Source organism: Eleginops maclovinus, chromosome 5 (assembly GCF_036324505.1).
Source record: "Eleginops maclovinus isolate JMC-PN-2008 ecotype Puerto Natales chromosome 5, JC_Emac_rtc_rv5, whole genome shotgun sequence".
NCBI lineage: Eukaryota > Metazoa > Chordata > Actinopteri > Perciformes > Eleginopidae > Eleginops > Eleginops maclovinus.
Genome location: NC_086353.1, coordinates 19555501 through 19578169, shown reverse-complemented (window position 1 = coordinate 19578169; position 22669 = coordinate 19555501). Strand labels below are relative to the sequence as shown.

Genomic DNA, 22669 nt, shown 5'->3' with positions numbered 1-22669 from the left:
ATCTGTTTATAGTACATATCTATATATTATACATATCTGCCATATACATCTGCTATACATAATATATGCATCTGTCCACACCTCCTCATTCAACAGTGTAAAGTATTTAAATACTCTCAATGTATTCCACATATGTATATATTTCACATCCTCAAATCTTTATTGTTGTTATTGTAAATATTTTTCTCTCTTTTTGCACTACTTTATTTATCTTATTCGCACCATGTATGTTGAGTTGTTGGAGGAGCATGGGACACAAGATTTTCATTGCCAACATTTACGTTGTATATGCTGTGCATATGACCAATAAAACCTTGAAACCTTGAAACCTAATGTTTTTTTGGTTTTGGTCTGTGAATTGAGTTGAACATCTTAAAAATATATTTAAATATATAACCTACAAAAATGCGAGCAGTAGCATTTCATCAGTTTGAAAGCGTGGGAGGCAAGAAAAGTGTGTGTTATCAAGTCTTGGCGCTCTTTGTTATCTGTGCTTCAGTGCTTGTTTCTTCAACACATATAAGCATGCTTCCGTTTGGCAGGTGCAGGTGATTATGATTAGATTATATAGGCACGCTACACATTTCTCTGAGATATCTGCCTCCCTCCCAATACATTGTAGATTGTGTAGAGAAAATATACTTTATATAATGATGTGCCAATCACTGATCACTGCTTCAGTTATACATATATGAATGGAATCGTATGAAAGGATGGGGTGATATGAGTATTATAACACATTTTTTTCATTATTTTCATTAAATTGCTAACTATTTTGATTGTGACGTTTGCTGTATTTCATAATCATTATACATATTATTATTAACTTGTTTTTTAATTTAAATGTGGATTTTCATTAGCACTTGTTGTGATACTGTAGCAGATGTGGTATCCCCATCATCATCATCATCATCATCATCATCATCATCATCATCATCATCGTCATCATCATGACTACCTGTTATACATGTATATATTTTTTTCCAACAAAATATAAAAGCATTCCATCTTACATTAACTCGGTATGGAGTCAGTTCATCTCCTCCTATGAATAGCATTCATGCACATTATACTCTGTGTTCAGTATATATGATGACGTAGGAGGTTAAAGTTCCACTCAATACAACAACGTCTCGCAGCTTCCATGCTGCACAGAGGCAAATAAAGGGAACTTAAACAGCTCTGTGTGTGGTTGCTGGTTAGTTGACGAAAGAGTAAAAAGACAAATGGAGCTCACGGCTGATTGTGTATAGAAATTGCTTTGGGTTTTAACTATCGGACTGCTGACTGCGACAAAGAACCACCGGATGAAGGAGCGTTCACAGGTGAAACGCTAGTTAGCATTAGCATGTTTGTTAGCTGTATACCTGTCAAACCAGCTGTCAACTTGATGTTAGCTCACACCTAATATTTTTAGTCTGTTAACCAGTTTGATATTTTGCCTAAACAAGTAACGACCCTACACGCCTTTTGTGGGCCTAATGCAGTCTAATGAAACGAGTTGTGTCATTTAAGTTATACCCTCATGTTGTTTGTTTGCCAGCTGATTAGCTAGCTTGCTAACGTGAGAAATTAAGCTAGCTGTCTTTAAGCAATTGCGTCTTTAATTCGTGTAATTTGAGGTTGAATCCCATACTTAAAGCCACATCGTTGTGGAAACAGAAACACGATTCGTCCACGTCTGTTTTAACCTGGAAGGAGTACGTTAGCCGTGTTGTGTTTGCCAACTCAACTCTTTGATAGAGGCTAGGCTAACTTTAGGGTTTCAATGGGCCAAGTGATACGAAGTTAGTCTTACCCTGATTTTGTTTTAGTGTATTTTTTTCAAAAAATGTTCGGTCACTTACTGACACAAATGTGGTCAAAGACCTTAAGTAAGTTGGAATATGTTGTAGGAGCTAGACAAAAAAAACAAACAAACAAAAAATACAAATGTTTTGCTTGATCAGCAGGATAGCATACCAACAACCTTAAGCCACCAGGTTATCACAGGTTCCCCAAGCTACACTGATTATAATTCTGTATGTTCAGTGGCATTTGCAGATCAGATTAAAAACAAAAATGTTGTTGTGTGGAATAAATTGGGCATTTTTGGGACACTAAAGACAAATACTCATTCAGGTTTTAGTTTGATAAATATACATGCTGAAAGTCAAATATCTAAAACATTAGATATTTAAATACATTAAAATGTCTTTTTTGACACACTTGATACTGACAAATTAAGGTACTTCATCATATTGATCCAGCAATCATGTACAACTAATATCTATATAAAATAATAAAACTTGTGGCCTTATACATGCAGATACAGCCCCGGAAAAAATCAAGAGACCACTCCACATTTTTCTAAAATCTTTAACTCTACATGTATGGCAGCCATTCCAGCATCTGTTGAATTCCAACTCAGAGACAAATTGACAGTAGTTTATAGAATACAATAAAAATAATAATAATAATAATTGAACTCAAAGATATCCCCTTAAATAGAACAAAAAAAAGTGAATCTGATAATGCTGAAGTGGTCTCTTAATTTTTTCCGCGACTGTATATTATTAGACTATTCATAATTTCTATGAAGAGTTCTATATTTCTATAGTCTCATGGTATGCATGGTCAAATCAACCCAAGACTTACAGTAGACCTTTGGTAGTGTTCTACTTCTCACAGGTCTATTTGTTGCTTCTAGATTATCTTGCTGATCAAAACTTGCAAGTATGATAAACATATGTTTCCAAAGTTCTTAAATACTGCAATATTCCAAAATCAATGGAAAAATTTGCTTTGTTTTTTTGTCAAATCACCCTTCTGTTGCTAATTTCCTGGTTTTCTCACAAAATTACAGTATCAGTGCACCCCTCTATTGTCCCTGAGATGTGCATAGTTTTAAAGAAATGCTTAATCACTTACTGGGATGAGAGTAAATGTTCCTTTGGTTGAACGACAGTCAAATATTTTCTTTTAGGATGGCGGGAGTGTTCGACATAGACTTGGAAACTGAAGACCTCAGCGATACAGAGGTCTGTATGCACCTGTCATTGTTACGTCTATGTGAACTACACAGGAACATGAATAGTATTAGTTTGCCTTCGCCCAGGTTGTTTGTTTTTTAGAAAACATTTGAAATGCATGATACTCTATGCATAAAACGTACACGTTTTATTAAAAAGTTCAGATTTGATACACTGCCTCAATTAACTCTAAAATGTGGAATACATCTCTGAGTTTTTAGGAGAAATATGGCTAATATGTAAAACTAAAACAGAAAAACATTTGAACCTTTGTCTAACCTCATTGTCTTGCTATTGTAGGATGATGTCTGTGACTTGACTGTAACAGAACCAGAGAAGTAAGTTGAATTTACCGTAAAACCTACAAAATGGTATGCTGATGTAGTGCACAAAATGTATTTTTAACTCATGCTGCTATTGTTCTGTGTCATGCTCATCCCAGTGTGCAGACGGAGGAGGTGGAGTTGACCAGTGAGAGTGTCAACAGAGACAGTGAGAGAGTGGGACCGGACTGCTTTGAGCTTCTAACCGTGCTCGGAAAAGGAGCCTATGGCAAGGTGTGTGTGTGTGTGTCAGTGTTTACCTACCCAGATAAACTCTATATAAAATATCCCTTTCTGCGCATTTTTACTTCACATAGTACTTTATTCTGTACATTTCACTGGAATTTCTCCTGATATGACTACATTTAAAAACATTAAACCGGATTAATTCATCACAATTTAAAATCAAATTGTCTCCTTTTCAGGTTTTCCAGGTGAGGAAGGTTCAAGGTGCCCAGACTGGAAACATATTTGCCATGAAGGTCCTGAAAAAGGTACGTTGTCCCATCCCACATCTCTCCTCTTAAACACAAAATGTAGGATAAACCATACACAAAGAAGTCCCCCTCTTTATATTTCTCCTTCTTTTCCATGGCAATGTGTTCGTTTTTTCCTTTAGGCGAAGATAGTGTGTAATGCTAAAGACACAGCCCATACACGAGCAGAGCGGGAGATCCTGGAGACCGTGAGACACCCGTTCATCGTGGATCTGCTCTACGCCTTCCAGACTGGGGGAAAACTCTACCTCATACTTGAGTGTCTGAGTGGTAAGACTGAGTGGATGTGGGGGGGTGAAAACATATAAAGGGATTAATGTTATGCGTATAGAATGGGAAGAAGGTTATCTAATGAAACAAACCCATCTGTACTGTTTATCATCAGGAGGTGAGCTGTTCATGCAGCTGGAGAAGGAGGGAATCTTCATGGAGGACACTGCTTGGTAAGGATACATATTCCAGGGGAAATGCTTGCAAACCGTCAGGAAAACCTGCACAAAATCTTGAAAAACAGCAAAAGATGCTAATTTCTTTTTCTTAAGCCAGACAATTCTGCTCTGTTTTACTCTTAGTTATCATTGAAATTTAGAGTATATCATTCTGCCGCTCTTTGTGTCTGTGTGTAGTTTCTATCTAGGAGAGATCACAATGGCTCTGGGTCACCTCCACTCTAACGGGATCATTTACCGAGACCTCAAACCTGAAAACATCATGCTTAATCACCAAGGTAACACACACAACTTGGAAATAAATGGGCCTTGTAAAACCTTTACTAAAACCCAGAGTGATCATAAATACATTGGTATCGGAGGTGCGGTCATTTTTTACTGTTGACCTTGTAACCAAAACCAAAGCTCAATGGTAACGGACGTGGAGAGATATCTAGAATTAATAAAGTCAAAATATATCTTTCAAAATGGGATTAAGGCCAGTCTGTAAAGCATGTACAAATGCCACAGTAGAGACATCAATGTTGCAGTAGAGCCACAAAAAACATACCTGAATCTGAAAATGAGTTTAATATTTGACCAAAAAGGACCTTAAACCACCACATTTATGTATTTTGTTTATTTCTTGTTCCCTCTTTGTGTTCTTTGTAAACCATAGCTTTTTGTTCATCATTTCCCCACTACTAATAAAAAGTTTTACAAACTAACCATGGATAGTTTTAAGAAAATAAGTTTTGTTTTTGTTTTTAGGACACATCAAGCTTACTGACTTTGGTCTCTGTAAGGAATCCATTCATGATGGAACTGTCACCCACACTTTCTGTGGCACCATAGAGTACATGTGGGTATCTGGTTCCTAGATTTTTAATCCCTTTGTGTCCAAATTCATGCTCCTACGATCTCTTAGCTACCTGTTGAATGTGTTGTTATTAGTGTAATACACCAGTATCATTATAGGATAAAAGAGTTTGTCCTATACAAACTCAAATGTAACTTAAACGTTGTGTAATTGTTAAGCACTATGTTTTTGAATCATTGAAACTATTTACCATGATTCTGCCCATATCACACATATCCTCACATATTTCTTTACTCCGATTACTTCCTCACTTTCTGTTCGTTCTCTGTGTATCTTTTTCAGGGCTCCAGAGATCCTGACCAGGTCGGGTCACAACAGAGCCGTAGACTGGTGGAGTCTCGGAGCCCTGATGTACGATATGATGACCGGATCGGTAAGCGCGAAAGGAGAAAAATAAACGTGATAACATAAATCTTTGTCTGGAGACACAAATGGGCTTTAATGGTTTCAACCATTGAGCTTTATCAGTGGTAAAAGCATGTAGCTGTTAAGAATTGCCTTTTATTCTGGGAAAGTCTAACTTTTAGAATAGACATTTATTGGTGATCCTCTTTATTGTCGCTTTGATCCCTAATTATAGATAACCGATAGCAGTAGTTTTGATCTATTTTTTACTGTAAATAATGTCCCTGTGATTCTCCACCAGCCTCCATTCACAGCTGAAAACAGGAAGAAGACCATGGATAAGATTCTTAAGTGTAAAATCAATCTGCCTCCATACCTTACCATTGATGCCAGAGACCTCATCAAGAAGGTAAGTAAGACACACAAAAGAGGTAGAACTGGGTGTGACAATGAAAATGAATGATCTGTCCAAGTAGCAGGAGGTAAATGATGAAGAGCAGTGGACAAAGTAGAGAGCCCTGCGGGGCACCGTGGATAGGAAAAGTCAACCTTTTGGGTGCTTTTGAAAACGTTTAGAAGGTCCAGGAGTTACAGTGGGGCAAAAAAGTATTTAGTCAGCCACCAATTGTGCAAGTTCTCCCATTTAAAAAGATGAGAGAGGCCTGTAATTTGTATCATAGGTATACCTCAACTATGAGAGACAAAATGAGAAAAGAAAATCCAGAAAATCACATTGTAGGATTTTTAATGAATTTATTTTCAAATGATTGTGGAAAATAAGTATTTGGTCAATAACAAAAGTTCATCTCAATACTTTGTTATATACCCTTTGTTGGCAATGACAGAGGTCAAACGTTTTCTGTAAGTCTTCACAAGGTTTTCACACACTGTTGCTGGTATTTTGGCCCATTCCTCCATGCAGATCTCCTCTAAAGCAGTGATGTTTTGGGGCTGTCGCTGGGCAACACGGACTTTCAACTCCCTCCAAAGATTTTCTATGGGGTTGAGACCTGGAGACTGGCTAGGCCACTCCAGGACCTTGAAATGCTTCTTACGAAGCCACTCCTTCATTGCCCTGGCAGTGTGTTTGGGATCATTGTCATGCTGAAAGACCCAGCCACGCTTCATCTTCAGTGCCCTTGCTGATGGAAGGAGGTTTTCACTCAAAATCTCACGATACATGGCCCCATTCATTCTTTCCATTACACGGATCAGTCGTCCTGGTCCCTTTGCAGAAAAACAGCCCCAAAGCATGATGTTTCCACCCCCATGCTTCACAGTAGGTATGGTGTTGTTTGGATGCAACTCTGCATTCTTTCTCCTCCAAACACGACGAGTTGAGTTTTTACCAAAAAGTTCTATTTTGGTTTCATCTGACCATATGACATTCTCCCAATCCTCTTCTGGATCATCCAAATGCCCTCTAGCAAACTTCAGACGGGCCTGGACATGTACTGGCTTAAGCAGGGGGACACGGCTGGAACTTCAGGATTTAAGTCCCTGGCGGCGTAGTGTGCTACTGATGGTAGCCTCTGTTACTTTGGTCCCAGCTCTCTGCAGGTCATTCACTAGGTCCCCCCGTGTGGTTCTGGGATTTTTGCTCACCGTTCTTGTGATCATTTTGACCCCACGGGGTGAGATCTTGCGTGGAGCCCCAGATCGAGGGAGATTAGCAGTGGTCTTGTATGTCTTCCATTTTCTAATAATTGCTCCCACAGTTGATTTCTTCACACCAAGCTGCTTACCTATTGCAGATTCAGTTTTCCCAGCCTGGTGCAGGTCTACAATTGTGTCTCTGGTCTCCTTTGACAGCTCTTTGGTCTTGGCCATAGTGGAGTTTGGAGTATGACTGTTTGAGGTTGTGGACAGGTGTCTTTTATACTGATAACGAGTTCAAAAAGGTGCCATTAATACAGGTAACGAGTGGAGGACAGAGGAGCCTCTTAAAGAAGAAGTTACAGGTCTGTGAGAGCCAGAAATCTTGCTTGTTTGTAGGTGACCAAATACTTATTTTACAGAGGAATTTACCAATTAATTCATTAAAAATCCTACAATGTGATTTCCTGGATTTTTTTTCTCATTCTGTCTCTCATAGTTGAGGTATACCTATGATAAAAATTACAGGCCTCTCTCATCTTTTTAAATGGGAGAACTTGCACAATTGGTGGCTGACTAAATACTTTTTTGCCCCACTGTATGTAAAGACCTTTTCTGTGATACTTAAGTCTTAAGTTATTATCCATTAAACACACGCACCTTGCTATTTAGGGAAAGGGTGTTAAACAGAGCAAATTTAACATGTGGTTCAATTTGAACTGGCTGGGGTGCTTTGACAAGGGGGCGAATATAGATAAGTTAAATTCAACACAAATTCATATATCTATCTGGACCTCTCTATCTTCATTATTATTTTCTTGGTGAGAATCCTGAAAATAAGTGATTATTTTCAAACGTTGCTATTATTGTGCACAATCATCAACCTTTAAAGTGACTTGTGCAACTCTTTTTATTTATTTCTTTCAGTTGTTGAAGAAGAGTGCATCCCAAAGACTTGGCTCCAGTAAGGAAGACTGTGCCGATATCCAGGTACCCCATTGCAAGAAATATTCACCCATACGCTTTTTACCTGGTGTTAACATGGTTTCGTCGTTAAGCCGAAATAGACCAAATCTATGTGTAAAGGCACCTAAGATATTTTGGAGAGTTGATCATTTTAAACTCAATGTATGATTGAGTAAAGGCATAAATCACACACACATTATACTTGTCATAGATGCACTCTGATAATAATGATGATTGAAATGGTGGCCAACTTCAGGCACAACCAGAGCTTGTACACAACAGGACATAGACACACAGTTCACTCTTAAGGGATTCATCTACATCTCAGACATGAAAAAAACATGTATTTTCCCTTCTGTTCTGCTGCAGAAACATCCGTTCTTCAGGCATATCAACTGGGATGACCTGCTGAATAAGGTCGTAGAGCCGCCTTACAAGCCACGCCTGGTAAGTAGCCTATTGTGATGTCAAATTGCTTGTTAGTTAATAATCAATGCAGCCATTCACCTTATAAAATAAAACGTTTGTCTCTACTCTGTGGCTACATCTGTTTTCCTTTGTGTCCCTGTAGCAATCGGACGAGGATGTGAGCCAGTTTGACACCAGATTCACTCGACAGACACCAGTGGACAGTCCTGACGACACAACACTCAGCCACAGTGCAGAGCTCGCTTTCGCTGTGAGATTTCTTTCTTCACGTGGGGGCTATAGAGTGATGATGTATTTTGTAGGCCGACCTGGAAGTTAGCATCCTGCGACTCCCTTGACAAAAAGCAGCTGGATTAAATGATATTACTTGTTTAACGGTATAATCTCCACGTTATAACGCCACCTTTTTATTTTTGAAGCGTAAATGTAATTGCCAGATGTAAAAAGCTAACGTTAGGCTTTAAACAAACTACATCAGGGTTGCATGACAGCGCCAAACTAAAGGCGGTCTCGTGTCGGTGTCATGACATTCAGTAGTCTCATTTAGTCACTTTAACCTTCATTTTGTTGACGCACGGAAACTTTGAAAATGTACCACTATGGTATTTACAGACGCATTTTATGTCGTAGAACAAAACTTTAATATTTTCTCAAGCTTGTGTTAACCACAGACCTAATTTCAGGCTTCCTAACAGAGACATTTAAAAAAAAAATGCTGACTTTCAGACAAGGGAATCAGAAGAGAAATGCTGACTCATTCTGGTTTTTAGGACCCAGTCTTGCACTAGTCACTGCCTACATCAGTGCACTGCAGTCTTCTATTTTAGTACTGTATTATAAAAATGCCTGTTTTAATGAAAAAGCCAATAATATGGTAGCATCTAATGATCCTTTCCCATCAGGGTTTCACCTACGTGGCTCCATCCGTCCTAGAGAGTTTAAAAGAAGGTTTCTCATTCGAACCCCGAACACGACCTGTACGCCGACACAACAGCAGTCCACGCACACCCATCAGGTAACACACACACACACACACACACACACACACACACACACACACACACACCATCTTTGTTGACGTCAAGATGATGAATTTGTTTATTTACCTTTTCTAACTATTCATTTTTTTCATGACTTCTCCGTCTTTTAATTTTAGTCCTATGAAATTTTCCTCGGCGGGACCTTTCAAGACCAGCATGGACAGAGAGCATGATGTTTTCCCTCCCACCTCACCACCAGCAGCTTCAGGTCATGCCTCACTGGAAAACGGAGGGGCCAGTCAGCCGATCCGGACTCCGGCAAGGAACAACAAGCAGAAGGGACACCGGAGATGAGGAGAAATCTTTCTAACAGCCAGCCTGCGATGCAAATCATTGGTCAGATTAAACATTTTCATAGTAAATGGACAGTTTTTTTTTGCACTGGTTTCCTGATTTTTATTTGGTGTGGTTTAACTTTGGTGTGGTTTAACTAAAGCCAAAATCAAGTGGAACGTTTTAATTGTTTTACTGCTTTTCTCTCGCATTCATTTATGAAACAGATAAGTTATTATTATGGGGGCTTTTGTTCTGTTTGTCATCTAGAGGAAGATTACTCCACACAGATTCACTGGATCAATGTTTTTTGCTTTTACTTTGATTTGTCTCAGGTGGTTACAGTATTGAGATAAGCTTTAAAAGAGGCCATATTATGCTGTTTGGGGTTTTCCCTTTCCTGTAGTGTGTTCTATAGGTTTCTGTGCATGTAAATGGTCTGCAAAAACTAAAATCCAAAAGTTTCTCTCGCACACACTCCCCCCTGCCTCCTTTGTTTCATCTGTAAGATAAACATCACATGATAGGCTAAGGGGCAGGACATCTCTAACTTGTTGATCAATCATAACACAGTTGGCCAGCAAAACAATCAGTGCAGACTGGGCTCTGGGGTCAGACAGAGGGTGAAAGGAGGTGCTGCTGCACAGGCAGTATGAGAAATATAAACTCATACTGAACTTTTTGAACATAAGGATTCAAAGACTTTTATTTACTTAGTTATATAAGACATAAAACTAATACAAAATAAAATACTGCAAGAAGAAACCGAGTAGAATTGAATAGTGTAGATTATGTTGAAGACCAAAGTGCAAGTAATGAAGATGAAGTACACTATATACATGTCATTAAAATAAATAAATAAATACAATAAGCCAAATAAATGGAGGCACAAAATACAAATATGAACCTGAAAATGAGCATCATATGTCCTCTTTAATTTACAGCGTCCATATATCTGCACTTATAGTTCACACTGTGGCACTAATAAGTGGGGAAACAATCACATAACACAAAAAAAGAAGAACACATGTTTCTTCACCAACTTCACTCAATCTATCACGAGCAGTGAGGTTTAGGTAAATGATTGGTAACAGTGTTTCATGTACATGCTAGAACAATCACTGTAAAGGGAAGCTGTTGCATAAAGCTTTCTGGGTTTAATTCATTAGCCTTGATTAGTACACTAGAGTCGGAATGAACTGTGAAAAGGACCTTTAGCCATCGGGTTAAGTTAAAATCACAGACTTAGATTTGTTCATATGTTTTGGGTGGGACTATATCATATATCTACTGAATTAAAGGCTGCATCGCACAAGAAGGAAGAAGTATTTACAAATGAACCTAAGTGAGCTTTTCTTTGTGAAAATAAGCTAACAGTTATCAGTGTTTCTCATTTCTCTGAGCTTTCTTAACAGAATCTTCAGAACTACTGCCAAAGCTTTGAACACATCCTGTTATATTGTACAAAAAGTCTATATTCAAATACACTTGACAAGAGGGTTATATTTTATTTAGTAAGTAGGCTGAGTAAAGACATTGTTGCCTAAAATATTCCCCATTTATAACAATTAAAACATTACGTTCACATTAACACATACCTGAATATAGTTAATACAATGTACAGTCAAGGCAGAATGTTAGAAGCTGTCCTCTAGAGAACTAAATATAATGTGTAAAAAGTATTTTGCGTTACTAAACAAACTATTTTTGCACATAAAACACGTAAAATTGTATTTTAAAAAACCCCAAAATGTAAGTCCTACATATTATAAAGAGTTTGAATGTTGTTGCCTGACATAATCATAAGGAGGGATGCTGGGTTACGTCAAACACTAGTTCAGCAGCAGATGGTTCACAGGTTATGAAATCAATGATGCCAAAATCTTCTCAGTCTATCGATTGGGATTTTTGTATTTCTGTTTTTAGCATAATAGTTCATAGTTTGAAGTAGACACAAGCAGACCCTGGCCCATGCCACTGTCTTGTTACAGGACAATAAAAAAACATTTAGTCTTACATGATTCCTAAACCAAATACTTATGGCTACTGAGAGGAAATTGTCTTCAGAAGGGATTGTGAGTGCACTTTAATCAGGTTACATTATGTTATGGAAATAAAGTAAATGTTTAACTTTTCATTAAACTGTGAACTATACAGCTTTCAAATCATTCTCATCTAGCCAGTAATGTACAATTAGACATAATGGATAAGTTTCGTTTGGATTAAAGAGGTGGGAAAGCTCTTATATTAATATGCTTATATTTGTTGGCTTAGTCATGCATTAGGTTTAACATGTTGCCTCTGTGTCATTTGGGTGTTCACTGGAGAAAACAGGTGTAAAGTATCCCTTGAATAGCATAGAGACCCAAAGTGTTCAATATATCATCAATGAATAATACATCTTGAAAAAAGTAAATGTAAAGATGTTCATGTTCCACAGAAGATACAACCCTAATTACGATCTTCTGACTTCTGATGCATTACACATTTTTGAACAGACATTGTATTATAGAGGATGAATCCTACTGATTTTGGTTATTCCTTAACTTTTCCTCTGTTGCCACCTGGAGATTGACATTTCTCCAAGAATTCCCAATCCCTGCTTATTAATCAGCCTGAGCTGTATTTTGTGTTAATGCCAATTAGCAAACGTTAGCAGGCTAATCTGAGATGTTAAGCATGATACAGATTGCAGACTACCTTCTTAACATCAGCATGTTAGTATTACAATTGGTATCATGCTAACAAGCTGACTTTGGCATTTAGCTTGCAGCTGCTGGCATGGCGCAAAAAACTGCTGCAGTTAAATAAAATTGACCAGCAAAGAAATAATATTTCCTAACAATGAGCTTAGTTTTTTTGCATTTTTCAAGTGAGCAAGATATGTATTAAAATATCATAGTATGTTTTGTCTGTATTATTCATATGATTAATTCCTAATATACTCTGTAGGTATTTAATATTGAGCACATTGGGTCTCTATAGAATCTAAATTCCTGTTTTCCTGCTTTGCTGCTCCTGTAGGAGCGCGGAAAATGGGTTTCACATTTGATATCTTCCTTTCGTATGCAGTTGGTACAGTACATGATTAATGCTAATGTGCCTGAAACTGTCACAGTGCATTGTTTCTAGTGACATTTCAACTACGGATACATTATTTGTTACTCGAGATAAAAGGATATGGGGATCTGTTTTTGTTCTATTTTGTCTCTACTCCAAGTTGCCAATCTTCTTGAAATTTGCAGTTGCACAGCTGGAACAACTGTTAAATAATCTTCAGTTTCTGTATTTATTTACAAAATTAAGGAATAATTCTAGAGTGATTTTAAAGTGCTAAACTATACGTTAATGTTGTGATGTTTTAAGATTTTCTTCTTTTTTTTCTGATGAATGTGTTCAGAATAAAGATCCAGTAATTGCTGAATTGTTCCATTAAGAATTTTATTCATACATGCTAATTGAACTGATTGGTTGAATATATTCCCTAATTTAAAGTGTCCAGGGTAAGACTTGGAGGTCAAAATGAGGTTGAAAAAGATTGTAGATTATGAATGTGACTATGGCTCTATGATGAGCACATCTCTTTGCTTGTTGCTCAGAACACTGGAAGAGGAATGTGATCCCGCACTTAAAGTGTGGGAAGCTCTGTCTCATGAGTATGACTTATGTTTACATCAGGTCTTGAGAGTAGACAGAATATGTTTGTTCTGCTCTCAACAGGCTCATCATTGGTCCCAAATACCTAACTAAAACCAATAACAAATGATGCTTTACCATTGAGAACCCCACTCTGTCCCCGTTCCCACACATTTGCAAACTTGGAGTCATTTCAACAGAAACCTCCTATTTGAACACCATATCAACCACATCACCAGAATCGCCTTTATCCATTATCCAGATGAAGTTGTTTTTTAGTGGAGTGGTTCATAAATAGTGAATAATAAATCATGCAGGTCCGGAAGAGTTGTAGAACGGCAAATGTATGCCTTTGGTTTTAAATGGGCAACAGTATTTTAAAACAAATATTTGATAAGTTATCCAAGACTCATTGATAACTTTTTGTATCTACATCAAGTACAGCTATATGGTAAATACCATCCGGTCGACCTTCACAGAAAAGCTGCTTGACTTTGTTTGTGATCTTTGCTTACTGATAAGGAAGCCACTTGTTTCATTTCCCAGCTACTAAAATCAGCAGGTGCTTCTTAAGGTCACTGACTTATGTCACCTAGAAACAAAAAAATCCTCCCACAAAACAACATGAAACAAAGTCAACAGTCATAAGCACTCGCCTTTTAATTATCTCAAATCACACGGTTGTTACTTTCCGAGGATTTGGGAACAATACAGTATTCTTACTGGTGCTATTGTTTCCAACTTTTTCGGGAAACTACTTGATTAAACAGTGATAGATTGAGATCTGGTTGCAAACATGCTGATTAGTTAATCACAAGCATGTTAAGTACACATCAGACTGATATGTGTTAGCGTGATGTGGGACTATAAAGTCCAGAACTGTGTGAGATCTCCCTTCAGAAGACTATCCCTCATTCATCGTATCAGGTAAGCCTTTTTGCTGCCGTCTTTGCCTCATCATAACCATAAAAAGTGAGAATCTGTTAGATAAACATTCTTTTTTTTATGGCAGGAACGTGTCACCATGAAGTTGTCTCTCGTCCTGTGTCTTCTCCTTGCTGTTGTCCTCTCTGTTAGGGCTAAAGGTATGTAAACTCAAAATGACATTAACGGTTAATGTCTTATTTCTTGTCAAATAAATCAAAATGAATAACCACAATTTAGGAGATTTTACTCAATATTTGTATCTACCTCTGCATTATATACTGTTTTACTTTATTGTTTTTGTTCTAATTATTTATTATTAGTTTTGCTTCTCTTTGTATTTTGCTGCTGCAATGCAAACATTTCCCAGTTTGGGATTAATAAAGTACTTCTGATTCTGATTCTAATTAATATTCAACAAAATGCTACACATACAGCATGTGGGAAGAATTAAATGATATTCCCGTTTTATTATGATGTCCTTTCTGCTTATACATGCATTTTCTCTAATATTAAACGGGGCCACCCCTCTGGTTGCAAGTATAGGAATAATTATATAGAAGTCTCTGAAAAAATGACAATACTTCTCATTATTAATACCAGCTCAGAGAACATTTTCCACACAAGTTTTGAGTTTCAATCTATTGTACTTTTTAATTTAGCATGATATGCATAGTCATAATAATAGTCATAGTCAGGTCATAATAAGAATAAACAGACAATAAAGCAGGGTGTGCCAGGCAAGTGATTGTTTGCTACCACACATTTGTCTAGTTGATGGTTGTCCGTGATCTCATCTGAGTAAATATCAGATTTACTTATGTTTTAAAACAAGCAAAACATGTTGATTGGTGGCAGATTTTACATCATATTCTTTCTTTTCCTTCGCAGTGTTAACCAATGTAGAGGCTGTCACTCTCACTACAACCCCGGTCCCTGTCACTACGGTCACGGGGCTTTACAATGACACCACCTCCACTATTTCAACTACTACAAGGCCCCCTACAGTCACAGCAACTCCACCTATCTCTTCTCCATCAACAACAACACCAGTTCCGACTACACAAGCTCCCCTCTCCCCGAGCCAGATAATGTGTCCAAAAGGATGGAAGCTGTTCCAGGGACGTTGCTACATGTATGTGAATAGCGACTTGACCTGGTCCCAGGCTCAGGTAAACACTCAACAAGGCTACAGCCACCCCACCCCCCAAAAAAAATGTCTGTAGTAAATGCATTCATTGCTTCAAAGGCAAATACTACATTTTTTACATGACAATGTTAGCCTTTCTTTTACTGGTTACTTATTTACTTAATCTTTACAGCCATCTGCAGTCTCTAACCGGAGGGATGTTGTACATGGTCAAACCCCAATTAGCCCCTATTTTAATGAGAGCAGGTAGAAATGTGGTTGTGAGTAGCATGATATGATATGATGATGGTAGGATTTCGAGAAAAAACGCAAAACAAATCCAAACTAAATAGATATATCTTAAATGAAGTGAACTGACGACCCCTGACTAAGTGAAATATATTTGATGGATACTTCATATTATATTCATTGCATAACAATAACGGTACAGAACAACTTATAAACGGTAAAATTACTTGTTATGCTCCTCGTGACCATCCACTATTCAGACCTTTATGTTTCTCTTTTTGTTTTTTGATGATTTCTTCTCCTCCAACAGTCCAACTGTGCCGCGGTTGGGTCCATGTTGGTTTCCGTCCACAGCACCCAGGAGTATGGTTTCCTCCAACGACTCACCTCCAACTATAATTCAGAGGTTTGGCTGGGTGGCTTCTACCTACAGGTACTTACCATTTAATGATGTAGTAATATGAGTCAATAGCAGTAGCAATAATAATCCACAGCACCACAAAGAAATAAAGGTATGTGAGACAGAGAGGAAAATTAAGTGTTTAAGTAAGTTCTTCATGTTTTCAGATGAGTTTTACACTGACTTTGCTTTTGTATTGTGTCTTGTAAAGGAATCTATCTTTCTGTGTGTGGATGCTTTGATGGACACACACATTTAAATTAATATATTCTAAAAAAAACACTATTCATGTCTTGTATGATTATATGGGTTTATGATACCTACACATCACTGATGTGATTTTTGAAGCACAAATGCTATTTCCAGAAGTAAAAGCTAGTAAAAGTCCTGCCTGTTTGGCTGTGCGTGATAACATCGTCTCATATTCGGCTTGATGACGTAGGTAACCCGAAATGGTAAAATGCGAACTTATGTCTATGTTTTAGGGTCAATCTTTCTGGATTATGGGTATTTGCATCGGAAACATAGAGAAAGTTTTACATCATAAAGTAATATTGAATCATTGTTTCCATTCTGTATCTTACTCTTAATGCTGTTGCTTTAATGTAATGTCTTGATCATTTTGATTTTTGATTTGACGATTTTAAAATAGGACTCCCCTCTACAACAATTCTGATGATGTTGTGCTTTCATTCCAGGACCAGTGGTTATGGCTTGATGGTTCCTGGTTTTACAACAACACCTGGGCCAGCCATTCAGAAGACAGCAGTAACCCCTGCCTAATGCTAAATTCTAATGGTGAGAAAATACAAACATAAGTAAGTAGCCGGATGTCCCTCAACCTGTAGTTGCCAGATGTGTTGGTGTTCTCCAGATGCCATCATGTGGTCCTTTGCCATGAACAAAGAAGTTCAACTCTGCTTCCATACTAAGATTTTTAGATTGGAGCCATAGGTTCTAGAACACTATTCAGTTTTTATACTGCACTGCACCACCATTTCAGAAGTAGATCCTGGTTGTTCTCCTAGCTTTGTTGAAGGAAACGTATGAAGTTGTTTTATTTAAATGTTTTGTTAATCCAGTGACGTAATGATGAAAATGCAAGTTATATTTGAGGCGAATCTGCAAATCCTAGGCAACATTAAAGCTTCATTTATATGAAAAGGTTCTTTGCTGGCGTTGCCACTGAGAATGGAACAACATGGAAGTGCTAGACATGGCATTGAGCAACACTCAAAATTGTTTCCGAGCGTTGTGCTCAAGTTCAAATGATTTCTACTTTTACTTCGATTGCCGCTAACCTTTCGATTCGCAACCATTCAGATTACTGCTGGGCTAAGCAGTGCAAGCTAACAGGGTAAGTAACCATAGAAGTGTAACTTATCTGACTGTTTTCACAGCAAGGCACTGCGCCCAACCTGGCATGCCCAGTATAAACTATTATGTAGCTCAACTGAAACCAGCCACAACCAGGGTGGGAATTTCACGGCGGCCATGACGGCCATGGCCTTCATTGCCCCTCGGTCTGGCTGTGATGCCCCGAAAATAATTGTACGTCCTACGGCCACCATGGCCTTTGTGGCCCTGATACTGTTAAAATCGAAGTTGCCTTAAAAGCGTCAGAGCGGTGGTCTGGGCTCTGAACTGCATTAGTCCTTGTAGCTTGGATTGGTTGCACGCACCTCACACCTCATCATCGCATCATTCAATCATCATTGCAGCGTCTCGCTATAAGAATACAAGGAGGCCTCGTGCCTGTTTTTGTCCGTGAGTTTATTCACTTCTGAGACAGGTTACTGTCGTCCGGAGCCACGCCAAAACAACAAAGAAGAACGTTAATTATTACTCGTACACATATACTCTATACCGTTAGCTCTCCCTTAGCATTCCCCCGTCTCTCTCTCTCTATGAACCTCCCTTCTCCTCACCCAGTGGCGTTTTTATTTGTACAAAACTGGTGGGGCACGAACAACTTGGATATATAAAGGCTTCTTGTACCTCAATACATGGAATAAAGAGTGCTATCACAAAGCAAAACTTAACAATAACAATGACCGTGATGCCTCAGCATGAAAACATCAGAGTGTAGGAAAACACAGACACTCGTCACCATGGTTACAATAGCAATCGATCCATCGATACATAAACTATACTTCCGCTCACCAAAGCTCCAGCAGATGGTCAACTTCTTTCATTTTCTGTTTGTATTATTTACCGCTGGTGATGTAGTCTAAGCCCTCTCGTCTCCTCTGCATAACTACACTTTTCTTACACACACCTACAGCCAATCAGCTCTGACTTATGAGATGATGTTTCAGTGGGGCTGCGAGCGCTTTGCTCCACTTATGATTTATTTTTTGCCGCACACATTGAATGAAAAACTACTCTATTCAATGTGCATTGTAGTAAAAAAGTGATTTGTTTTCCATGTCAATCATGTGTTTTTATTATCAGAAAGTGAAGTTGTTTATTTGTAAGCTCCAAATCCAAATTTTTCCCTAAATGGCCTTTGTGCCCTGGCATGTGGCCTTTGTGCCCTAAAAAAATGTGTGACACAAAAGGCCAAATGGCTTTGCCCTTAAAATGACGAAATTCCAAGCCTGGCCACAACATAAAAAAACATCAGTAAAGACGAGTCTATTCTATAATATTTTATACGTTTTTTTGGGGCAAGATACTAAACCCTGAAATTGCTCCCGATGTCATTGCCAACAGTTTGCAAATTCATTTGAATGGGTGATGTTGAGCTCTTTATAAATGCTGTTAACTTACCATTTATTTCTGGCTAGAAAAACCAAGTTCTAACAATCTCTTATTTGGGTTAACATGTAGGAAACGTATGTTACGATCAATAGGGGGTTCATTCAGAAAGTAATTCATATCTAATGGATGGCCCCGATAGTGACTCTGTGGGAATGATTAAGCTCGCACACATGGACTTCATTTTCAGAATGAAAGATCAAAGCGTTGAGACACTTAAGTGAGTTCAGGCATTTATTATCTGCACAGTTTCATAGAGCTCTGCTCCGTATTTGTCATGACTTGTTTTTCTTCTCCTCTTCTCCATAGAGGGATACTCCAATTATCAATGCAATAATTACATTCCGTCCATCTGTGTGAAGAACTCTAACGTCCGTAAGTCAATTCATTTCTTAACACGCCAAAAAAACATAGGGGAGATTAACAATGATGTTACAGTGAAGAAAAGATATAGTCAGAATGAGACAGAGGCTTACATGTACATTATCCTTTTTGATACGTTGCATCTTACAAACTATTATTACATGCATATAGCTTTTTTGTACTGTGACATTAACAGCTTGAATCTATTAAGTTTGAGCCTCCACTCACATGTGCTGGTGATGAGTTAAGCTCTTTGGTTTTTAGCTCTGATGCAGATTTGTATTAAGTCAAATCCAAGTAAATAAAAGTATGCAAGTTCTCTCTGCTTTGGGAGACTTTTTGTAACAAATCTGCCTATAAGTATTGACCAGCAGTACAAAAGCGAAGGACAGACAATATATCAAAGGTAAATGTCATGAATTGAATTGTGCAACGTGTATAACTCCCTTTTGTTTGAACCTCACAGCATTGCTCATGGTGTGTCCTTATGGCTGGACGGGGTTCCAGGGCCGCTGTTACTACCACAACCAGGAAACTTTGAGCTGGCATGACGCTGACGTAAATACACATAAAAACTGCCATTAAAATTCAATCATACATTTATTTTGGCGTTGAAGTATTCACACAAGTAACGTGTTATTGTTTTTACTTTGTATTCCCTTAAGATTCAAAACATGGCCCAAAACACAATTGTATAAATGCGCTGCACTTCAAATACAAAAATGCTGCAAAACACTGCGAAAAGCTCACAACAGAAACAGAAACAGGGACACTATAAAGTGATGCTCACAGCTGGGACCGGTGCACTTTCTGATGTTCAGGGATTATAAAGTTGGCCAACTGTCTCAGTTGGCAGAGTCTGTCTCATATTTGTAAGTTTGTATGTACACTGTATTTGAAATTAATATTTGACTCAAATCATCTTAGCCTGGTTTAAGGAATCACCTTTCAGAAGTGGGAACTGACAATTTGGATTTAAGATGAAACAAGGACTTAGAGGTTGAAGGGCTGACACTCAGCTTTATTCAATGGTATACACATCCAACTTTAAGGGAATGATTCAGATTTGTAATTCATTTTGCTTCCTCTGCCTTTAAGTGTCTAAACAATCACTTATCGCAGATTTCAATACAAAAGGGAGCTTCAAGTCTAATACAACAGACACATGTAATAGTCAAACTGATTTTAGTTTCCCTCCTATCACTGTTTCCCATTTTGTCCAACAATCGCTTTTTTTCCCTCTTCTCTCCACCAGTCTACCTGTGCTAGTCTCGGGGCAAATCTGGTTTCCGTCCACAGTCTCGAAGAGTATAACTTCCTCTATCAAACTGCTGCTACTACAGCCTGGCTGGGTGGATTTTACCTAATGGTGAGAGGTCTTAGCAATACAATAACCATTAAGATTTCTGTGTTTGTTAACAGTATTAGAGATGGTCTTCCTTGGATTAAGTATCTTTCCAAAGGCATCTTGGAGCAACTGTTCTGCAACTGTTCTGGGACTGATGTGTGGATTTCCGAGTTTACGTAGGAAGTTTGACATTGGTGGCAATACAATTTTCCTTTTTCTTGCTGAGATGTAAATGAGAACATTTAAGCCACTTCTACCAATAACATTAGCCTTCCAATGTAAGTAACTTGATGAAATACACACATTTAATAGTGAAACAGGATAACATTGTATGAGTGACTATATTTAATTGAAGCTTTGTCCCCAAGTAACATTCACAGACATAAACCATTTGCATATCCTTTAAATAATGGCTAAAAAAAGTTCTAAATAGGTTGCAGTTTAACTGCATTAGTAGTACTTGAAATGATATACATAGCCCATGATCTTCCTCTATACTGAAAGACAGATTGAATACTTCCGTACTGAGATATGCTGTTTTCAGTGCTAAGTATGAATAATGCACGATAAGTACCCGGTAGGTGCACTCACGAATATCAAAAAGTTGAGTGTCAAATGCTGGCTAGCTAGATAGCTAACAGCCAACATCACCCCATCCAGTGAAGGCACAACAGCCATGTGCAATTAAAGAAAACAGAAATATATACCATATACCACCATAAAACTCTTCCTGCACTGTTCACAGTGAACATCACAGCAGTGTACTAAGGTAAGTATCCAAATTGAGACACAGCACATCTAGTGTAATCAACAATATTTGGCAGACATACTAAGCAAAAGTCTATTATCAAACATTTAAGTTAGGCATGATAACATAGCTTTAAATAGTCTTGTTGTCGTCACCAATATATGATTTATCAAACTACTTTTATTGAAACATAACGTTTCTCTGTCTCCCTCCAGGACCAGTGGATGTGGCTCGATGGCTCCTGGTTTTATCAGGGATTTTATGATGATATGTCTCCAGACAGTTCCAACCCATGCCTTTCAACATTTAATTATGGTAAGAACACATTACATAGATTAGGTATATTCCAGTTTAATCCAACCGAATAAAATGCTCACCATTATTGTTTAAAGGAAATTTTAGTTGAACTGTTGAAAAGTTGGTGGTTTGTATATGAGAAAAGTAAGAACTTGTTTTATAATCCATAACCTGTCTAATCAGATCTATGAACTGCATCTTTTTAGATTTTTTTCAGTTTTTTAACGCTCTCTCTTTCTGCCTTTACAGCTGGATGGACCAATTACCCATGTGATGAAATGTTTCCTTCGTTTTGTGTGAAGAATGTGGCGCCGTGAAGAATGTACTTGAGTTATCGTACAGACAGAGTAACGCAAAATTTCAGTCAAAGATGCATTCAACCAAATGTTTTCTTAGCCCAATTGAAATGCAAAGTATCTGTCTTATGCTAATTTCCCATCCAAAATAAAGACGATCTTATCATCCCAGAGTTTCAGGGTAGTTAGTTTTTTTAACTAATAATATGTAGTTTTGTGTGTACATTTCTCTAAAATAAGTATCTCATATTCACGCTGTTTTGCCCAAATACTACATACAACTCAATAGATAATTCTACATTCAATCCTGTTTTTCTAATTTGTAAACTGTCAGTTATTAAAAGAAACACTCACCCTTAGTTAGTTATTTTCACCTAACATTGGCATTGGTATTAGCATGCAATATTGCCAGAATAGTCCAATAATTATTATATTTATAAAAGCATTTCCCCCTGTATGATATATGATCAATAACTGTGAAAATGTATGGTAATTTCACTTATGAAGCCTACAATTAGTAACTGTTGTGATGTTATTTGAAATAACTTACGGTTTGAGGATTGCTCTGTTATCAGACTATGGTAGCCCGATGCCCATTTGTTCTTGTGGTTATGACTCTCATAGGAAAATGTTCCGTTTCTCCTAAAATTCACTGATTCCTTTCCATAGCAACACAGAAACTAACATTTGCGATAACTCCACAGTTCAGGATAATGTTACCATGGGCATCA

At 37.8% G+C, this 22669-nt stretch overlaps 2 protein-coding genes across 3 annotated transcripts; both read left to right on the top strand.

Annotated features, from left to right (window-relative positions):
- The first annotated feature begins 1104 nt into the window (after window positions 1-1104).
- On the top strand, window positions 1105-13212 carry LOC134864249 (ribosomal protein S6 kinase beta-2-like). 2 transcript variants are annotated; one of them, XM_063883078.1, is made up of 16 exons: window positions 1105-1325; window positions 2966-3020; window positions 3312-3349; window positions 3454-3568; window positions 3760-3828; window positions 3954-4101; window positions 4217-4274; window positions 4458-4558; window positions 5031-5121; window positions 5422-5512; window positions 5786-5893; window positions 8008-8070; window positions 8416-8493; window positions 8618-8725; window positions 9378-9490; window positions 9632-13212. In XM_063883078.1, the coding sequence occupies exons 2-16, from the start codon at window positions 2967-2969 to the stop codon at window positions 9807-9809; spliced, it is 1413 nt and encodes a 470-aa protein (XP_063739148.1). In that variant the 5' UTR covers window positions 1105-1325; window position 2966; the 3' UTR covers window positions 9810-13212. The 2 variants fall into 2 exon arrangements, with proteins under 2 accessions (XP_063739148.1, XP_063739150.1); XM_063883080.1 differs by lacking the exon at window positions 2966-3020 and having other exon boundaries at window positions 1106-1325.
- Window positions 13213-14178: 966 nt separating this feature from the next.
- Window positions 14179-22107, top strand: LOC134864250 (C-type mannose receptor 2-like). Its single transcript, XM_063883081.1, has 10 exons — window positions 14179-14351; window positions 14437-14509; window positions 15240-15520; window positions 16037-16159; window positions 16825-16924; window positions 19196-19261; window positions 19716-19807; window positions 20505-20618; window positions 21561-21660; window positions 21892-22107. Exons 2-10 carry the CDS (start codon window positions 14449-14451, stop codon window positions 21957-21959), a joined length of 1005 nt encoding a protein of 334 aa, XP_063739151.1. The 5' UTR covers window positions 14179-14351; window positions 14437-14448; the 3' UTR covers window positions 21960-22107.
- Window positions 22108-22669: the final 562 nt, after the last annotated feature.

Bases quoted from the DNA above. Each gene is read 5' to 3' on its own strand.
- LOC134864250 (XM_063883081.1), top strand. From the start codon at position 14,449: ATGAAGTTGTCTCTCGTCCTGTGTCTTCTCCTTGCTGTTGTCCTCTCT. The intron at 19,262-19,715 runs GTAAGTCAATTC...TGAACCTCACAG, and splicing joins TGTGAAGAACTCTAACGTCC to CATTGCTCATGGTGTGTCCT. The intron at 20,619-21,560 runs GTGAGAGGTCTT...GTCTCCCTCCAG, and splicing joins TGGGTGGATTTTACCTAATG to GACCAGTGGATGTGGCTCGA.
- LOC134864249 (XM_063883078.1), top strand. From the start codon at position 2,967: ATGGCGGGAGTGTTCGACATAGACTTGGAAACTGAAGACCTCAGCGAT. The intron at 3,350-3,453 runs GTAAGTTGAATT...TGCTCATCCCAG, and splicing joins ACTGTAACAGAACCAGAGAA to TGTGCAGACGGAGGAGGTGG. The intron at 5,894-8,007 runs GTAAGTAAGACA...TATTTCTTTCAG, and splicing joins CCAGAGACCTCATCAAGAAG to TTGTTGAAGAAGAGTGCATC.